General features: G+C 38.7%; 1 protein-coding gene across 1 annotated transcript in view; it reads left to right on the top strand.

Annotated features, from left to right (window-relative positions):
• LOC134362408 (immunoglobulin kappa light chain-like) overlaps positions 1-19,974 on the top strand; it is a 66,997-nt gene that overhangs the window by 29,372 nt on the left and 17,651 nt on the right. Inside the window, exon 3 of the mRNA XM_063077642.1 lies at positions 18,019-18,035. Coding sequence (XP_062933712.1) covers positions 18,019-18,035 — 17 coding nt within the window. The remainder of the gene's footprint in view (positions 1-18,018; positions 18,036-19,974) is intronic.

The following is a 19,974-nucleotide window of genomic DNA, read 5'->3' as shown; positions in this document are numbered from 1 at the left end:
GACCCCCACGAGCCCTCTTAGAACTCTTGGGCGCCAGGGCTGTGTGCGCATGCTCACTTGTGTTTAGAGCTGCGTTTCGTTATCGTTGGAAACTGGAGGCTTTTTAGTTGAGCTGTTGTGGCAGAGAGGTTGGATTCTACATAAGAGTATCGAGTAATATTCGCTCATATCGGCTTCACAAGTGGGTACGAGCCGAGGGACCAGGTGACGGGACGGGCCTCTGAAGCTGTTGTCTTCCTGCATGAAGAAGCTTTTTGACTTTTGAGGGCAGAAGACAGAGTTTCACTCGGGCACCTACACCTGGATGCTGGAGACGAGCGCGGACGCGGTTTGTTTCAGAAAGAGAATGGGCTTTCGGCTGAGCTACCAGATCCGACTCAGACATTTGTGAAAGATCCATCACGCTGCCAAAAAGGGTGATGTGGAAATAGTACAGCTGATCCTTTCCTTTCTACCATCCAAAATGAAAGGCCTGATGGCACTAGTAATTAATCTTAGAAAAATAAATAAGTAAAGACGTGTCATTTCATTGATTCAATATGTTATAATAGTTAAAAATAATAAATTTCCACTTAAATGCCCAACATTAAGAGCGTAATTTTATAAGGTATGTTATGTGAATAGAATATGGAACGGCTATTAAAGTGATAAAAATCACATAGACATATATAAATGTTTCATGTAATTTTAGGTGAAATAATGATATAAAAATAAATGCAAATATGGATGCATCTATGGAGATTATTTGTATACGTTTGGACAGTACGTTGTTATGGCAGATCCATTATTGCTCTCCCTATGTTCCATCTGCTCACCTATATTTCCAAGTCCTTTTACAGATGTATCTAGTTCTGGCCAATGAAGTATGAGTGGGAGCAACATAAGTCCCTTGCAGTTTGAAGCGGGGGGAAAGACCATGTGCAATTTTCCACCCTCCTTTACCTGCAGGAACTGAAAAGTCATGTGCTCCATGTGGTGCAAATACAAGATAATAGAGCCTCTGTCAGTCTGGGTCCTCCAGTGACTGTGTGGAGCTGAGCACCTATCTGGCTCTTGTGGAGAATGTATCATGAGCAAGAAATAGGAATTTGTCAGTGCTAGGCCATGAGATTTCGGGCAATGGTATAATCCAGCCTTTCCCGAATAATATACATACACAAGAGAAAACGTGTGAGAGTAGTGAAAGGACTGTTTTGTTTACTTTCTATAACATCATCTTAGCCAAAAATGTAAAATTAAATTTATACTTGAGAAATAAAATCTTTCCAGGGCTGATAAGTCCAACTTATTTGTAGTTCACATCGCCCTCTTGCAGACAGGACAATGTGAGCATAAAAATTATGTTACTGGGAAGTTGAAGCTGCCCTCTGCCCTCTGGTGGTCACACTCGTGTTCTACAGTTCCAAGGAAGGCGGCTCACCTACCTTCCCAATGCCAATGGCTTAGAGACTAAATGCCAAAAAGAACCTTAGAAATTACCTGTCACACCCTATGATAGGAGAAAACAGAGGGAACAGACAGAAATGTCTCATCCCAGGTCATTTACTTAGTTCGTGGCAGAGCTGAGGCTAGAACCAGATCTCTTGACTCCTAATTTTGTGCTCTTTCCAACTTCTTACACCACTTTTTCAGTCTGAGGTCCAGCACAACACAGGCTGGAAAAGAACTGGACATAAATTTACTGTTATAAACGTCTTAAATTTATTTTATTAGATCTTTTCTCCTGATGTGAGAACTGCATATTGCACACAGGTATTGATATTCAACTCTGTAACCCAGAGATATGTACAATCGACCATGTTTCAGTAAAAATAAAAAAAATTTTTAAAAGATTCTTTCATATGGAGCTTCTCACTGTTCTCAGTAAGCTGCAGAAGAAAGTGCATAAATACCTTCCCCACTGCTATGCGTGCAGTTTGAGACTTATCTTTTAAATTGTCTTTTTCTCATAGCAAATAATACAACTTGTGCTTTCTATTCTATATGTGTGTGTAAATACTAATATAAATTTTTTGCAAGAAATGTTCAAGTAAAATGGACAGTCCAAAAAGATGCTCCATGAGATGGCATGACTTCACGTTAGTCCTGTGCACCACCTTGTGGACCTAAGATTCACCTCACTCTCATAAAGAGAACTTCTTCTGATGACAAGCAATAGCAGCAAGACCAAGGTCTCAGGACAGCATCTGTAGTCCACAAGCAGCAATGTTAGCAGCACACACTGCAGTGTCAAGCTCAAGCATGTCTCTAGCATATCCCTGGACTAGCTCAGCAGCATGACCAGAGACATGTCTCCCACCTGCACAGCCCGAACCTGGTTCTCCAGCCTTCCCAGTGTCTCTGCAAACGACCCGGTATAGTTGTTTTTCCTTTTCCAATATATTTCTAATAAATTCCTGTTTTATTGGTATCTATTAGAGCTGCCTTCTACTGCTTGCAGCAAGAACTCTAACTAAAACACCATCCAACTTGAAGGCAGGATTCTCTGGTGATAGAAATTGTTCCAGAATCCAGTAAACAGAAGCTCCATTAAAAAGGGGTGGGAGCTTCTCAGGAAATTTCTCACAATTAATGGTAACTGGCCAAGCGATTTATGGTCAAGTTGAGCTCTCTTTTATCCATTATATTACTCACCAAGGTCTGCTAGGTTTTATGCTCCATGGGGACCCTTATATCTAAGCCTGCATACAACCAAGAAGTTACATTCTGATAGTTCTAGGATTAAACAGTTCATTCCCCAACCCCACCCCACCCTCATGACATCTGATAAACTTCAATAGAGTTAGCTTACTCCTTATTCCAAAAATCCTCCAGTACCACCAACACCCCCAAAATGTAGGAATAGAGAAAATGAAGACTTTCTGTACAGGGGCAATTCATACCTATTATATCATTGTTGGCCTCTGAGACGTCTTACAAAACGAACACAAAAAGTTCCATTTTAACATCATTTGATACTCTTGGCCAGACCAGAACATGCCTCAATTCTTAATAATAGTCAAGAGGCCCAAAGACAGGTGTGGTGAAAAGTGGTCAGATTCCAGTGATATTTTAAATGTAGAACAAATAAAATTTGCTGATATATTGGATGTGAGGTGTGAGAGAAAAGTAAAATCGAGGACTGCTCTAAGTGTTAGGACATGAGCAACCAGAGATTTTGAAAGGACATTTTCTGAGACAGGGAAGGCTGAGGGAAAGCAACTTTGGAAGGCAGGTGGGAATCAGGACTTCGAGTTGGACCTATTAGACCTCCAGTTGGCAATGTCCCTTAGGCGGATGTGTATGTGTGATGCTAAAGTTAAGGAAGCAGTGTGAGCTGGGGGGCAAATTTGGGAAACAGGGTGAGATCACTAGGCAATGAGTGTAAATAGATAAAGGGAGACTGAGCTGTGGCAGGTAACCCAATAGGTAGAAGTCAAAGAGATGAGAAGGAACCAGCACAAGAGATGTAGAAGGAGTGACCAGAGGTAGGAGTTGATCCAAAATAGAGTGATGTCTCAGAGCCAAGACAATGTTTTAATATTGTCTTTGGCTTACAAATGTAGAATGAAAATGTTTAATGAAAAGAAAGATTCTTTTAGGGCTTTTCTTTTATCAAATGGTCCAAACACTGTTCCATTCGTAGATTCATGACTCTTCCCCCAGGCAGGAAGATTTGGAAGGTTACTTTTGAAAAACTTGAGCACTTGCTGCTTTCTGCTGGTCAAATTTATGCACTGCAAATTCCAGGGAAGATTGCTCATCAACTTTCTTTTTTCAAAATACCTCAGATTATAAAAGCTAGAAAGAACTTTGCTCTTCATCTGCCCAAACATTTTTATTTTACATATTGGAAGCACAGGTTCACCCAGAAAAGTTTTGTGCAAGGCTATTAATGTAGTTTATCAGACTTAACTCCTAGTTCTCTTCCCATTATTTCAATCCTTCCTCCCACCACCCCCTCCCATCTCTAATCAAGTACATCATACAAGCTATTCTGTGCTTTATGGCAACTCTGCTGTCTTGTACTCTGATGTTCTTTAATTACAAGCTTTATGACAATGTTTCTCAACACGTTCCACTGACTACACCTAGTGGCAGAATTAAGAAAATGCATATCATCCAGAATACTGAGGTCTTATCCTAAAGCTTCAGAGGAAACATTTCTTCAAAGTCTTGAGTTTGACTTCTTTTAAAATTTCAGTCCCAGCCATAATAATTAGGCAAGAGAAAGAAATAAAAGGCATCCGAATTGGAAAGGAGAAAGTCAGATTGTCCCGTTTGCAGACGACATGATCTTATATTGAGAAAACTCTAAAAGGTCCACCAAAACTCTTAGAACTGAAAAACAAATTCAGTAAAGTTGCAGGATACAAAATCAATATACAAAAATTCTACACACCAATAAATGAACTAGCTGAAAAAGAAATCAATCCTATTTACAATAGCTACAGAAAAAAATTCAATATCTAGGAATAAATTTAATGAAGGAGGTGAAAGATCTCTACAGTGAAAACTATAAAACATTGATGAAGGAGACTGAAGAGGACAATGAAATGGAAATACATTCCATGTCCATGGGTTGGAGGAATTAATATTGTGAAAAATGACCATACTACCAGAAGCAAACTACAGATTCAATGCAATCCCTAATAAAATACCAATGGTACTCTACACAGAAATTTTAAAAAATCCTAAAATCATATGTAATGACAAAAGCCCCTGAATAGCTAAAGCAATCCTGAGCAAAAGGAGCAAAGATGGAGACATCACACCACCTGACTTCAAAATATACTACAAAACTATAGTAACCAAAACAGCATGGTACTGGCATAAAAACAGACACATAGACTAATGGACCAGAATAAAGAACCCAGAAATAAAGCCACATATTTACAGTCAACTGATCCTCAACAAAGGCACCAAGAGTGTTCACTGGGGAAAGAATAGTCTCTTCAATAAACAGTGCTGGGAAAACTGTATATCTAAATGCAGAAGAGTGAAACTACACTCCTATATGTCACCATATACAAAAATCAACTCAAAATAAAGACTCAAATGTAGGACCAGAAAGTATAAAACTACTAAAACAAAACCTAAGAGAAGTGCTTCAGGACACTGATCTGGGCAAAGACTTTGTAGATAAGAGCACAGGCAACAAAAGGAAAAATGGGCAAATGGGATTATGCACAACAAAGGAAACAATCAGCTGAGTGAAGAAATACCTTGCAGAATGGGAGAAAGTGTTTGCAAACTATGCATCTGATGAGTAGTTAATATTGAGGATATAAAAAGAATTCAAACAACTCAACAGCAAAGAAATGAATAACCTAATTAAAAAATGGGCAAAAGACCTAAACAGACATTTCTAAAAAGAAAACTTACAACAAAAGAAAAAAAAGAAGAAAAGAAACAAGAAACAAGAAAAAAAAGAAGACATACAAATGTCCAACAGGCATATGAAAAAATGCTCAACATCACTGCTCATCAGAGAAATGAAAATTAAAACCACAATGAGATATCATCTCCCACAAGTTGGAATGCCTATTATCGAAAAGACAAAAAAATAACAAAAATTGGCAAGGATACAGAAAAAAGGGAAACCTTACATTGTTGGTGGAAATGTAAATTAGTTCAGCCATTATGGAAAACAGTATGGAGGTTCCTCAAAAAACTAAGAATAGAACTACCTTATAACACCAGCACTCCCATGTTTTTTTGCAGCACTATTCACAATAGCCAAGAGATGGAATCAACCTAAATGCCTGTCAATGGATGAATGGATCCAGAAAAACTGTGTTATATATACACAATGGTATACTATTCAGCTATTTTTTTAAAAATGAAATCCTGTCATTTGCAGTGCAGCTAGTCTCCATAGCAGCAGTCACAACCACCGTGCAGATGGCACACCAGACTCTCAACTGCATTGACACAAGGGGAGGCACCAGCAGAGACAAAAAAGAAAAAAGAAAGAAAGAAAGAAGAGGTCCTCTCTTTCCACAAAGCACACTCCAGAGTAATAGAAGAAGCATCTGCTTTGTGATAATAGGGGAGGATTTGATCACACCTGTCTCAGCACTGGACAGATCATCTAGGCAATCAACCAGCAGAGGAACAGTGAATCTATCAGATGGAGAGAGAAAATCTATAGTTATTAGAGGTGGAGGAGAGAGGGAAGGAGAAGGGGAAGGAAGGGGGGGAGAGGAATGGGGGAGGGGATAGATTGGATAAGGGGCAGAAAAAATAAGCATGATTTGTAACAATGAATATGTTAATAAAAAATAAATTTTTTAAAAAATGAAATTCTGCTATTTGTGGTGCAGCAACATCGATGAAACTGGAGACCATCAGGTTAAGTGAACAAAGCCAGGCACAGAAAGACAAATGCCACATGATCTCACTCATATGTGGAATCTAAAAAAGAAAAAGAGAAGTGGTTCTCATGTAAGTAGAGAGGGGAATAATGGCTTCCAGAAGCCTAGAAGGAAAGTATGGGGTGGGGGAGGGGAAGAGGTACATTAAGAGGTACAAAATTATAGGTAGATAGGAAAAATAAGTTCTGGTGTTCTAGGCTGACTAAAGCTAGTAATATTATATTGTATATTTCTTTTTGTTGTTATTAATTCAACATTTATTAATCACACACACACACAACTCTGTCCACCAACTAGACACTGAAATACAAAATTGTCAAAAACTAGAAAAATGAGTTATGTGCACACGTATAAAAAGCAAAACATTTATACATTTCCCATCACACATATTCTCAAGTTTTATCCCACAAAATATGGCATGAAACAATCACAATGTTAATAATATTCAAGTGAAATGCTTTTTTTTAAATTTTAGTTTGTCAATATACAATGGAGTTGATTTTCGTGTCCCTTCACCCATTCCTCTTTCCCCCCTCCCTCTCCCCCCTCACTCCCCGATCACCATCATATCTGCTCACTTGTCTTAGCAAGTTCAAGGGGTTGTTGTGATTGTTCTGTCTTCTTCCCCTCTCCCCACCATTTATTGTATATTTATTTATTTATTTATTTTTATCTCCCACAAATAAGTGAGAGCATGTGGTATTTCTCTTTCTGTGCCTGACTTATTTCACTTAATATAATTTTCTCTAAGTCCATCCATGTTGCTGCAAATGGTAGTATTTCATTCTTTTTTATAGCAGAGTAGTATTCCATTGTGTAGATATACCACAGCTTCCTTATCCACTCATATGATGATGGATATTTGGGCTAGTTCCAACTCTTGGCTGTTGTAAATAGTGCTGCAATAAACATTGATATCCCTTTGACATGATAATTTCCATTCTTCTGGGTATATTCCCAGCAGTGGCTTAGCTGGGTCATATGGTAGATCTACCTGTAATTATTTAAGGAACCTACATACCATTTTCCATAAAGGCTCTGGCATTTTGCAGTCCCACCAAGTATATGAGAGTTCCTTTTTCTCCATAACCTCACCAGCATTGATCATTCTCAGTTTTTTGGATATTAGCCATCCTACCTGGAGTTAGATGGTATTTCAAAGTGGTTTTGATTTGCATTGCCCAAATGATGAGTGATGTTGAGCATTTTTTCATGTGTCTGTTGGCCATTTGTATATCTTCCATTGAGAAATGCTTATTCAGTTCCTTTGCCCATTTTTTAATTGGGTTACTTATTTTTTTGCCATATAGTTGTTTGAGTTTCTTGTATATTCTGGATATTAATTCTTTGTATGATGTATATTTTGCAAATATTTTCTCCCATTTTGTTGGTTGTCTTTTCACTCTTTGTTTCTTTTGCTGTGCAGAAGCTTTTTAGTTTGATATAATCCCACTTGTTTATTTTTCCTTTGGTTGTCAGTGCTTTTGGGGTAGTATTCATGTACCCAATCCTACTCCCTGGAGTGTTTCCCCTATGTTTTCTTTATGGAGTTTTATTGTTTCAGGATGCATATTTAATTCTTTAATCCATTTTGAGATGATTTTGGTATATGGTGAGAGGTACAGGTCTAATTTCTTTCTCCAGCACATGAATATCCAGTTTTCTCAGCACCATTTGCTGAAGAGGCAGTCTCTTCCCCAGTGTGTAGACTTGATGCTCTTTTCAAAGATCAGATGGCTGTAGGGATATGGGTTGATTTCTGGATTTTCTATTCTATTCCATTGATTCGTGTGTCTGTTTTTATGTCGATACCATGCTGTTTTGGTTATTATAGCTTTGGAATATAGTTTAAAGTCAGGTAGTGTTATGCCTCCAGCTTTATGTTTTACTTGCTCAAAATTGCTTTGGCTATTCATGGTCTTTTGTTATTCCATATAAATTTTGGGAATTTTTTTCCATTTCTGAGAAAAATGTCATTGTAGTTTTGATGGGGATTGCATTGAATCTGTAGATCACTTTGGGTAGTATGGATATTTTCACAATGTTAATTCTTCCATTCCAAGAGCATGGGATATCTTCCATCTTTTGGGGTCCTCTTTAATTTTTCTCAATAGTGGTTTGTAGTTCTCATTGTAGTGATTTTTCTCATCCTTGGTTAACTTTTTTCCTAAGTATTTTATTTTTTTGGTGACTATTATAAATTGGCTAGCTTTCTTGATTTCTTTTATTTGTGGTGCAGCAACATGGATGGAACTGGAGACCATCAAGTTAAGTGAAGTAAGCCAGGCAAAGAAAGACAAAATGCCAAAGATCTCACTCATATGTGGAATCTAAAAAAGAAAAAGAAAAAAAAGTGGTTCACATGCAAGTAGAGGGTGGAATAATGGCTACCAGAAGTCTGGATGGGAAGCATGGGGGTGGTGGAGGGGAAGAGGTACATTAAGAGGTACAAAATTATAGGTAGTTAGGAAAAATAAGTTCTGGTGTTCTAGGCTGACTAGAGCTAATAATATTATATTGTGTATTTCTAAATAGCTAGATAAGAGGATCTTGACCATAGTTACCACAGAAAAAAGGTGAATGCTTAGGTGATAGGTATGCCATCTACCCTAAGTGAATTATTGTACAATATATTCATGTATTGAAACAACAGGCTGTACCCCACAAATACATATATTAAAATTATATATATATATATATATATATATATATATATATATATATATATATATATGCTTGCTTTAATTTTCTACAATTAAAGCAAATTTCAAAATCATTTTCATCAATAAAATCAGTAAGGTTTTCTGCCAGTGCCTTGGGGCCTGCTGGGGACCTGAGGCTTTGAGCCAGGGACCGGACCCCCTCTCCCACAACCAGGCACACTGCCAGCACCTCAGAGCCTGCCTGGGGGCCTGAGGTATGGAGCCAGGGGCCAGACCCCCCTTCCCAAGACCAGCATCTTGGAGCCCAACCAGGGTCCTGAGGTATGGAGCCAGAGACCAGACCCCCCCCCCACAACCAGGCACACAACCAGTGCCAAGGAGCATTCCAAAAACATCACCTCCATGTGGGTGGCCCACCACAGCCACCACAATAACCACGGCTGCCACAAAAGTGGCTAGATGCCACAACTACCATGCAGATGGTCTGCCAGCCACTGGAGTGCATTGACACAAGGAGAGTCACCAGCAGAGACCAAAGAAAAGAAGAGGATGTCTCTCTCCACAAAGCCCATTCCAGAGTGACAGAAGAAGCATCTGCTCTATGATAATATTGGGGGACCTGATCACACCTCTCAGCATTGGACAGATCATCTAGGCAACAAGTTAACAGAGTAACCATTACTCTTTCAGAAGGAGAGAAGAAATCTAGGGTAATTAGAGCTGGGGGGAGGCGGAGAAGGAGAGGAGAGGGGGAGGGGGGAAGGGGGGAGATTGGGCAAGAACCGTAAAGAATAAATATGATTTGTAACAATGTAGATGCTAGTAATATTGATTTGATCAACATATGTCAACGTTGAGCCCCCAAAATATGCATAATCAATTATGATTCAATAAAAATTTCTTTAAAAAATCAATAAGGTTTTGAAAAAATATATACATGCATAAAAAAATTCTGATTAAAAATAAAGATAGGTAAAATACCAATACATATTTATTACAAAGACAGTATATATACATATAAAGAGATACCAAATGATTTTACAGTTGTAATAAGGTTATAGGTTTACAGGGTTTTTGTTTTATTTTACTTTTCTACCTAATTTCTCTATAAGACTTTAATAAATCACTTAGAATTTTAAAAATAATTTACTATTACTCTGCACCTCTTCTTTGCTCTGATAAGGACTTTTTTAAAATAGCCACCATGCTACTATGATGCCTAGCAGAATTAAGACTAATTCCCTAATATCTAATATTTATTTCCTATTCAAATTTCCTTGATTGTCTCCAACCAATGTTTTTACAATAAGTTTGCTTAAGTGAAGGTCCAGGTCCAGATAAACATATGGTTAACTTTTATGAAAACCTATATTTAAAAAATAACGTTTTCCAGGGAATAGTGAAAGAAGGTAAACTACCATTACTTGCAAACATAAATCATGTAATAGGGCTGGAATAATCTTGAAGCTAAAATCAAAGACTGAAAATGAAAAAGAAAGGTATAGACCAGACTCATTTATAAAATCTCAATGCAAAACTCTAAAAGAAAATATTAGAAAGTTGTATCAGTATTCATTATTCACTGTTCATCAGCATTCATTCAGCTACATGTTGTTGAAATCTAACTAGAAAAAGCTTAAGCAGATAAGGGGGTACTTTTTTAGTTAGTGCAGCTACTCCAGGACCCAGGTTCCTTCTCCCTACTCCTCCACCCTAAACTGACTTTCATCCTAACTGTTGCAAGATAGCTCCTGTACCATGTTCCGGGCAAAAAAAAAGTAAAAAGAAGACAAAGGAGAAATGAGCAGCAGTGCCTCGGTCATTTTTGCTTTATGCAAAATTTTCCCAGAAATGCAAAACAGACTTCAGATTATGTCTCATCAGCCCTAGCTTCAAAGAAGCTGAGAAATTCAATTTGTGTTTGAGACACTGTTGCCCTGTATAAAATTGGGATTCTATTATTAGGGAATCAGAGGGAGAGAGAAAAAATGGGAACTCCTGTAAAGCAATAGAAAAGTAAGCAACTCAATAGAAAGTGGGCATACCTCACAGACAGACAATTCACAACAGATGACAGTCCACTGGCCAATAAATATTTTTAAATGGTCAACTTCATTAGTGATCAGGAAATGCAAAAATGTATGTTAAACCAAAAATGAAATACAGAGTATTAACCATTTGACAGGCAAAAAGAATGAAAAAGCCTGAAAATACCAAGGACGGGAGAGGACGTGGAGAAAGGAAACTCCATGGGGGACCTGCCACTGCAAATGTGGGGATTTAAATTAATCATACCAGTTTGAGGCCAATTTGTAAATTTAAAATGCACACACCCTGCAACCAAGAAATTCCCCTTCTATCTGTATACAATAAAGAAATGTTCCTATATTCATATACAAGATACATTCAATGTTTTTGCAGCTCGAGTCCCATCACCTATAGCTGTGTGACCTCAACTTAGTTAACGAGTTAGTTAAACTATCTAGAGGTTTATAGTCACACCCATTTCTCTGGCTCCCCACAGCCTCTAACTCCTGGCTACCACCACTCTGTAATTTTATTTAAATTATAAGATTTTATAGATTTTTGTAACATTTTTGAAATGACAAAAATGTTATGGAAATAGAATTATGCAGTATGCGACCATTTTGCTCAGCTTAATGCCCCTGAGATCCATCCAAGTTGTTGTGTGTATCAACAGTTCATTATTTTTTTAATCCTGAGTAATACTCCGTGCTGTGGAAATACCACAGTTTGATTTAGCACTAATCTATTGCACGACATTTTGGCTGCTTCCCGTCTTTTGTTAACACAAATAAAACTGCTATGAACAGTTCTGTGTATGTTTTCGTGTGGACATAGTTTTCATTTCTCTGGGATAAGTGCTTATTTCTCCGAGCTTTAGCTGTGTCCCACAAATTTTCATATGTTGCAATTTGTTTTATTCTGTTCAATATAGAATTTTTTATTTTTCCCAAAACTTCAATTCCTAAGGGTTTGGGATTTCTCCCATTATTTTTCTGTTATTGATTTCTAGTTTGAATCCAGGTGGTCAGAGAACACACTCCGTGTGATTTTAATTATTTGAGGTGTGTTATACATCCTTCTCTCATGCCACCCAGCAGAGGGGCTGGGGCTCTTCGTGACAACCACACTGGTGTGGAAGCCCGGGGTTCCCCACAGGGCCTTTGCTAGGGATGGCGGCACGGGAGGGGGCATTTTCTTTCATGGTGTTTGAATAGAGCAGAGCAGTCACTGTCTAAAAGTTTCCTGTCCTACTAGGCTTCCCCTTTCCTCGTCCTTTGACTAGAGAGAGCCAGCTTTTGTCGGGACTCTTTTTGTCTTTGTGCCTGTTGTGTTTCTGGGTTGACAACTTCTCCAGCCCCAAGTATGGGATATACAAGCGTACTTCAAAGAGTTCATGGAAAGACTCTTTTGAACTTTTTGAAGTACCCTTGCATTAGGCAAAAGGAAAACCCGAGGAACCCATTGCTGTGTCATTCTTTGGGTCCCGATGTCCTTGGTCTGCCTTCTTTTCTCCACCTTTCAGAGTCTTCACACTTTTTTGTGTGTATGAGGGTACTTTAAAAAGCTCATGGAAAAATGGAATTAAAAGATAATACAGATCTTTTCATGAACTTTTTGAAGACCCCTCAAATAATGTCCAGGATTTTGATTCATACTTAATGAGAGGAACAGGAAAAAGTATTTCTACTCCATCTTTCTGGAAGCAAAAGTCCCCTTCTGTATTTTTTAAACTTTCAAAAATGAAAGGAAACGCAGTAGCAACACTAAAACAAGGAACCACTATCATGCTGAGGTGGAAAATTCAATGGAACAAATGTACAGTTAATGTTTGGCTAACCTGTGAGGACATCAGTATAGTTAGGGATTTTAACAAATTTATATTTATAATTACTCATATAGTAAAAGATGAAGGCTTTTTATATTTAGTAAGCACTTATTTTATTTTTTTTTTTTTTTGTTTGTTTGCTTTTTGTGACCGGTAAATAACCCTTGGCTTGGTGTCCCCCGCACCACGCTCAGCCAGTGAGCGCACCGGCCATCCCTACATAGGATCCGAACTTGTGGCCGTGGGGCTCCCAGCGCCACACTCTCCGGAGTGAGCCACGGGGTCGGCCCCTGTTTTGTTCTTGATCCCTGGGAAAGGTGCCTTGACAGCTGGAGTTGAGCCACCCGGCCACTAGAGGGCAGAGCAGGGAGAGCCGCACCCCTGCCCCGTACACCCCTCAAGACAGGATTCTTCCTCTGGGAACTGTAGGTGACACTGGATGGCCCTGGACTACTATTTCTTTATGTAGCATCAGTTTCTTAATAATTAAATATCCAGTTCCGTGCATTGTTGCTTGGGTACCTTATAAACAACAGGGCATCCTGTGTCCTGAATTTCCCAAGTTTTGAGTTGAAGGCTGGGGCCAGTGGAAAACAGGGAATCTGTAAAACATCCTCTTCCTTCGCTCCATCTGATTTCAAACACTAGGAGTATATGCACTTTTATTATTATTTGTTCTATGCTTTTTGGTGCCTACTGCTATTTCCCTAGAGATCGTCCTTCATATTTAACCTCCAACAGTAGCATTGCTTCCCTCCACTGGAGCAGCCTGTGACTCAAGCATGGCACGGGCAAGCCAGCTGGCCACCACCCTTCCCTTCGACCTTCTGTTCTGCTGCCGAGACTGTCAGAGAGAGTCGAGCGCCGCAGAAAGGCATAATAATCACCCGTAATCTTGCTAAGTTTAGAACAGAAAAGACCTGTCCAGAGAAAAATGATTTTTCCATCTTTGCCACCTTCTTTCTATTTGATGTCCTCATGGAAGACTCAGTGCTACAATCTGTCTCCCCGGCTCAGCCACTGCCCTCCCTCTCTGTAAGATATAAATAGGCAATGGCTCCCCTTGGGACGAGGCCAGTATGGCATTTCCCCGTACCCATTCTGGAAAATATGTCATAAGATATCTGGTTCTCCACCTTCTTCGGGGATCTTTTATCATATTTCAGGAGCCCACGACATTATGTGACTACCATCTGCACAACATTGAACTCCAGCAGTATCGGCTGTGTTTCAAAAAAGAAAAGAAAGAAAAAGAAAAAGGCACTTGTCAGTTGATCCATACAAATTCTAGTTTTTTCTTAATTAAATGGTATATCCAGGTAGCTTCAACTTGATATGTTCCCAAATGCACATATTTATCAAGTTTGACTGGAGGACTGATTGAGTACTCAGTATCAAGATGCCATGGAGAATATAGAACTATTCTCCATAGAATCACTCATCTCAAGCTGCCCATTCTCCAGTAGGAAGTTTAGAATCTGACAACAAAATGGTACAATGCAAGGCAAGATCCAGGAAAGTATGATGAATATCGTATTACCAAAGTGGGCGTGTTACCCACTGGGAGAGTTATGCTCACTCAGTTGTCACCCTCTCCTTACGTGGCCAAAATCTCTGGCAGCAAGGGAAAACTTTTATAAATATGTGTATTTATAAAAGCATATATAAAGATATCTGAGCATTTATTTTCATATAAGTATGTATAAAAAGTAGATATATTTATATATGCTTTATATATAAATATACACATATTTACAAGATGTATATTTATAAAAGTATATATAAATATATACAAGTATACATTTGTATGTAAGCATATACTTACATACAAATATATACATATTTATAAAAGTTTTCCATTGCTGTCAAAGAGATTTTGGCCACATAAGGAGAGGGTGAAAATCGAGTGAGCATAAACTCTCCAAGTGGGTAATGTAACCATGACCATATAAATATGCACATTTGATATGTACATATATATAATCCCCATACCCCAAGCCTCTGTTCTAGTCTAGAATCCCAGCCCGATTTAGTGGCAGTGAGTCTAAGATCAATTTTTCTCTCATAATCAGCAGTCTTGCAACTCGCTGTGGAAGCCCACGTTGAAGATGGACTCCGTCAGTCTGTGTGCCAAGGGACAGCATGGAACAGGGACCCCACCCCCCACTGCCAATTGGAATTTTTTGCAGGTGAAAAATAAATTTCTAATGTGGTAGGCCATTCAGAGTTGAGATCACATCTGGTATAGTGCCCTTGCCCTTAATTAATACACTCACCAAGCTAAAAATTATTTTTCCTGTACCAATCTGATGCATTCTCCAAGCTGACTGAAGCAAGCCCCATTTAGCAGAAATCACAGAACTGGGACTTAAAGGCAGGGGTTTATACCCTGGCTGTGCCCCAATGACCTTGCTCTTGTTAAGGGAACCCTGGTTTCCTCAATTATAAAAGTCAAAATAGTTAAGGCTCTTTCCAGCTTTAAAAGTGATGAATGGTACTGTGACCGAGAGTCCTGGAGCAGCTGTTACGCTGAACAAAGAGGTATATTCTCACCCTGCACGAGGGCATTTTCATTCTTTCACTGGATTTCAGAAAATGCATTAAAATGTCTCCTCTGATTTGAGGGAGACCAGATGGCAACTGTGCAAAAGATTTTCCCAGTTTGCAAAGATTTTTCCAAGTGCCTCAGTGGATGTGAGGAAGCACATTAACTGGGAGACAAGACACCTGGTTCTACTTCCAGCCCAGTCCTTCCCCAGCTGTGTAGCCTTAAGTAAATCACCTCCTCTCTTAGGGACGCAATTTTCTCCTATTTGTAATGAATGGAGCTAGACATGGTTTGTCTCTTCCAGTTCAAACAGTCCACAAGCCTATAAATCCCCTCTAAAGAAGCACTAAGTCTATATTCTATCCAGTCTAACATCAAAAAGCCAAAGTCAGCTGCAGCCACAGTCAATCCCAGCTTAAGGCGCCACCATCAGGCGCAGTTTCCAGGGCTTCAGAAACTACCACAGATGACCACCAGAGGGCGCCAGAGAAAGCGAGGAAAAACGGCAAGGGCAGCGTGGCTGCCCAACGATCCTTGTTCATTTCAGTGATTTATTCAATAAATATTTATTAAACACCAACTGTATGCCAGGAACTCGTTAGTCACTGGGGGCACAATGGTGAGTGCCGGCCCTCATGAGAGGGAAAAATGAAATCCAAGGAACAATGAGGGAGGTGAAGGATATTATTTTTCGTGGGATTGGAAGCTACGGTATTTGGGGTGGAGACATACCGTGTGGTTTTTTAGTCATCCCCGTTTTGTCCCCAGGCTGATGTGGACTGGTCTACGTCCCACATTTGATGAACTCCTCTGGGTTTCTGTTACTTTGGGCACCTGCCCTTTGCGTGTAGTTCAAGTTCCCAGCCACACAGTTACAAGAGGCGACTAAATCTTTACATTTTCTCCATTTTGCTTTAAAAAGCCGTGAAAGGGCCGGCCCGTGGCTCACTCGGGAGAGTGCGGTGCTGAGAACACCAAGGCCCCGGGTTCGGATCCCATATATGGATGGCCGGTTCGCTCACTGGCTGAGCGTGGTGCTCACAACACCAAGTCAAGGGTTAAGATCCCCTTACCGGTCATCTTTTAAAAAGTAAAAATAAAAATAAAAAAATAAAATAAAATAAAAAGCCGTGAAAATGTTGGATTTGGGATTCAATGAACGGAGATGAATCCTTGCAATCCGCAATGGTCCTACGTTTCTTTTACAGACTGCTCTAGACCGGTTAGAATATCAAAGTGATGCCAGTTCAGAGAATAAGTTGAAAGTGTTCCACATTTATATATCGTCTTGACATAGGAATTATCATTTTCAACAACAACCAAAAAAAAGATTAAGAAGAAACTGCCTGAAAACCATCTTGTATTAGGTTTTTTTGAAGGAGATAGGTCTTTAACAAACTCCTCAATTTGTTTTATAATTGTGGGTTTATTCTAGTTTCTGTCTCTTCTTGAGTCAATTATTTCATTTTCGGGCATAGTGAATTGTCCACTTCATTTAGATATTCAAAAAGCAACAATCTATGGAGATTTTACTCTGAATGTAAGGAGCAAGTGGGGAGAATAAATGTTCTATAACCCAACCCTGCCTAACCCAGAAGCCCTGCATGAGTGGGTCTCTGGGGAAATGAAGGAAGAGGAAGAGGAAGGTTCAGGTGACATGGGGCACAGAGAAGGCAATAACACAAGAACCACAGCAGCAGTCAGAGAGATCAGCAATCCCTTTTGAACAGAAATCTGACATGCAAAGGAACTGCACATTTGAGAGTCCCTGAGAACATCCCAGGGAAAACTGAGCTGTTTTATTCGTATTAAAAAAAAAAAAAAAAAAAGACTAAATCAACTGGTGAATGGATAAACAAAATGTGGTATATCCATACAGTGAAATATTATTCAGCCATAGAAAGGACTGGAGTACTGACACATGCTACAACATGGATAAATCTTGAGTACATTATGTTAAATGAAATAAGCGCATCACAAAAGACCACATACTGTATGATTCCAATTATATAAAATGTCCAGAATGGGCAAATAGAGAGAGACAAAAAGTAGATTAGTGGTTGACTAGGGTTAGGGGTAATAGGGGATAGGGGGTGACAGCTAAGGGGTGTGGGATTTCTTTTTGAGGTGATAGAAATGTCCTAGAATTGATCATTGTGGTGTGGTATAACAAATATGCTAAAAACTATTAAATTGTACACTTTAAATAAATAAATTATATGGTATATGAGGTATATCTCAATACAGCTGTTACCCCACCAAAAATAAAAAAAAGGAAAGAAAAGGAAAAAATGAATAAGGGTGGCTCCAGAAGACTGGGAGAATGGGGAAAATCCAGGCAGCAAGTACTTTGCATACCCTTGTAACTCTTATAAGTTTTGATGTATCTGTTATTGTGATCTCTTTTCCAACTCCCAATGTCTATTTGTGTGTCTTTTTCCTTTGTCAGCTTCCAGACATTTGTCTATTTTATTGATCCTTTTCAAATAAATGTTTCTTGGTTTTATTCACCAAATTAACTTTTTTGTTTCTTTCTCGTTTGCTTCTGTTTTTATTATTACTAACTGCTTCCTTCCATTTTCTTTCCTTGTTCTGTAGATAGCTTCTTAAGTTTAATTCTTAGTTTATTTCAGTTCAATCTCTTGTTTCCTTAATCAGTAAAGAAACTACATTTTCACTTGAGAACCACTTTGATCCCATCCCATTGATTTTAATATGTAGTATTTTTGTAGTTTATTTTTAAATAGTCGGATGCTCTGTAATTTTATATATTTCCTTTTGAAGTTTTTTAGAGTAGTATGTGATTTTTTTTTACTTTTCAAGTCAATAATATGTTACTTGGCTGCTTTGTGGCTAATTTCTATTCGTACTGCATTGTGATTAATAAATTATTACCAAAATGATTTCTGATTTAAGACAGCATTTGATGTTTCATTTTCTTTTTGGCCTAGTACATAGCCAAATGTTACAAATATTCCATGAGTATCTGAGATTATATTTTCTATGTTATAAACACAAGCATGTATGTCTGTCTATATATGTGTATGTATATACACTCGTGTGTGTGTATATATATATATAATTAATTGAGACACGTGGACCTTTCTATTTTTCTATTGGGAGCCAATTTATGGATTATAAAGAATCTATTTGAAGTTTGAGCTTCTCAACTGGGGAAGCCAAACAGAAATATTCTGAGCCACTTTTTGAAATGTCCCTTGTTACGTAAGCATACTCAGGAAGGAGGCCACATAATATGTGTCGGCATAAGCATCTTTAACACGTCCATGCCAACACGATTATCTCACAAACAGTATGTCAGTTCTGTGAATCCACACAGAGTAAATAGAATGATGGGGGATGGGGGAAGGAAAGGGTCGGAGATTTCAGTTTTTTATTGTGTTGATGTAACCTTCCATATCCATATTTATTTTTGTCTAACTTGATATGTCCACTTCAGAGAAAAGCATATTAAAGTTTTCCAGTATAGTTGTTTTCTCACATTCTTATTTTGCCTCTAGCAAGATTTTACTTTCTTTACGTAGTTGGATGCAATGGGACTCAGTATAAAGAACCATCACTATTAAATCTTCTTGGTGAATTGCATCTTTTATCTATAACCAAAATGTCCTAATTCGTGAGCTTTGGTTTCAAAATATACCCAAAAAAAATAGAATACAATGGACATTTCATTTCCTAACTGCATCCTCGCATTTTCTGCAAGCACCCTGACCTGTCTTTTGAGGAATTACTTCCTTCTCATTAGATATGGTCAGGTGAGGATGTCACCTGGGCCAACCTTTCCCAGCCAAGGGGTGAGCACCTGACCTAAGCAAAGGCTAAACAAACCTGTCTGCTTGCATCCTGAATCTTGAGAAAAAGGACATAGAGACTGAAAGTATCTCATTTCATCTAATATCGGCAACCTGACCAGGATATTCCCACTATAAGGACATTTGAGGGTGACAGTGAACATAAATTAGAGGCTTGGAGGTGCTGCCCATCCAAGTGACATCCATGAAGCCCCCATCCAAGTGACATCCATGAAGCCAGGTGAGATTTGACCTTCCCCCACCCTTCCCCCACCCCTGCCACAGCCTTTCCCTCACTGCTACTGAAGCCTCAGTCTCAGGGTTCTCCCACTCCTCCAGTCCTAGGGCCCACCCACCTCTTGTCCCTAAGAAAATTGGAAGTCATGATCCTCGCTGTCTTGCTCCAATGGTTCCCAAATTATAAGATTACTCACAAAAACAAATCAATCTGATATAAATATATTTACCATAGTCTGACCTCTTCAGTGTTACAATTGATCATCTTTTTATATATCATTTATCATATTTTATCTCATTCCTGGAAATGCTTTTTCCTTCAGTTCTATTCTTCTGATATTACGTATTGTCCTTTCTGCTCTCAGTTAGCAGTTGCATGATATATCTTCATCCATTGCATTAATCCAATCATTTTATGTATTTTCTTAGATGTATCTCATGTAAACAACATATAGCTGGATCTGCTCTTCTTTGTCTTTCAATTCTGAAAAAAAATTCCCATTTA

This window comes from Cynocephalus volans, chromosome 14 (genome assembly GCF_027409185.1).
Source record: "Cynocephalus volans isolate mCynVol1 chromosome 14, mCynVol1.pri, whole genome shotgun sequence".
Taxonomy (NCBI): Eukaryota; Metazoa; Chordata; class Mammalia; order Dermoptera; family Cynocephalidae; genus Cynocephalus; species Cynocephalus volans.
This window is presented reverse-complemented; position numbering and strand designations above follow the sequence as displayed.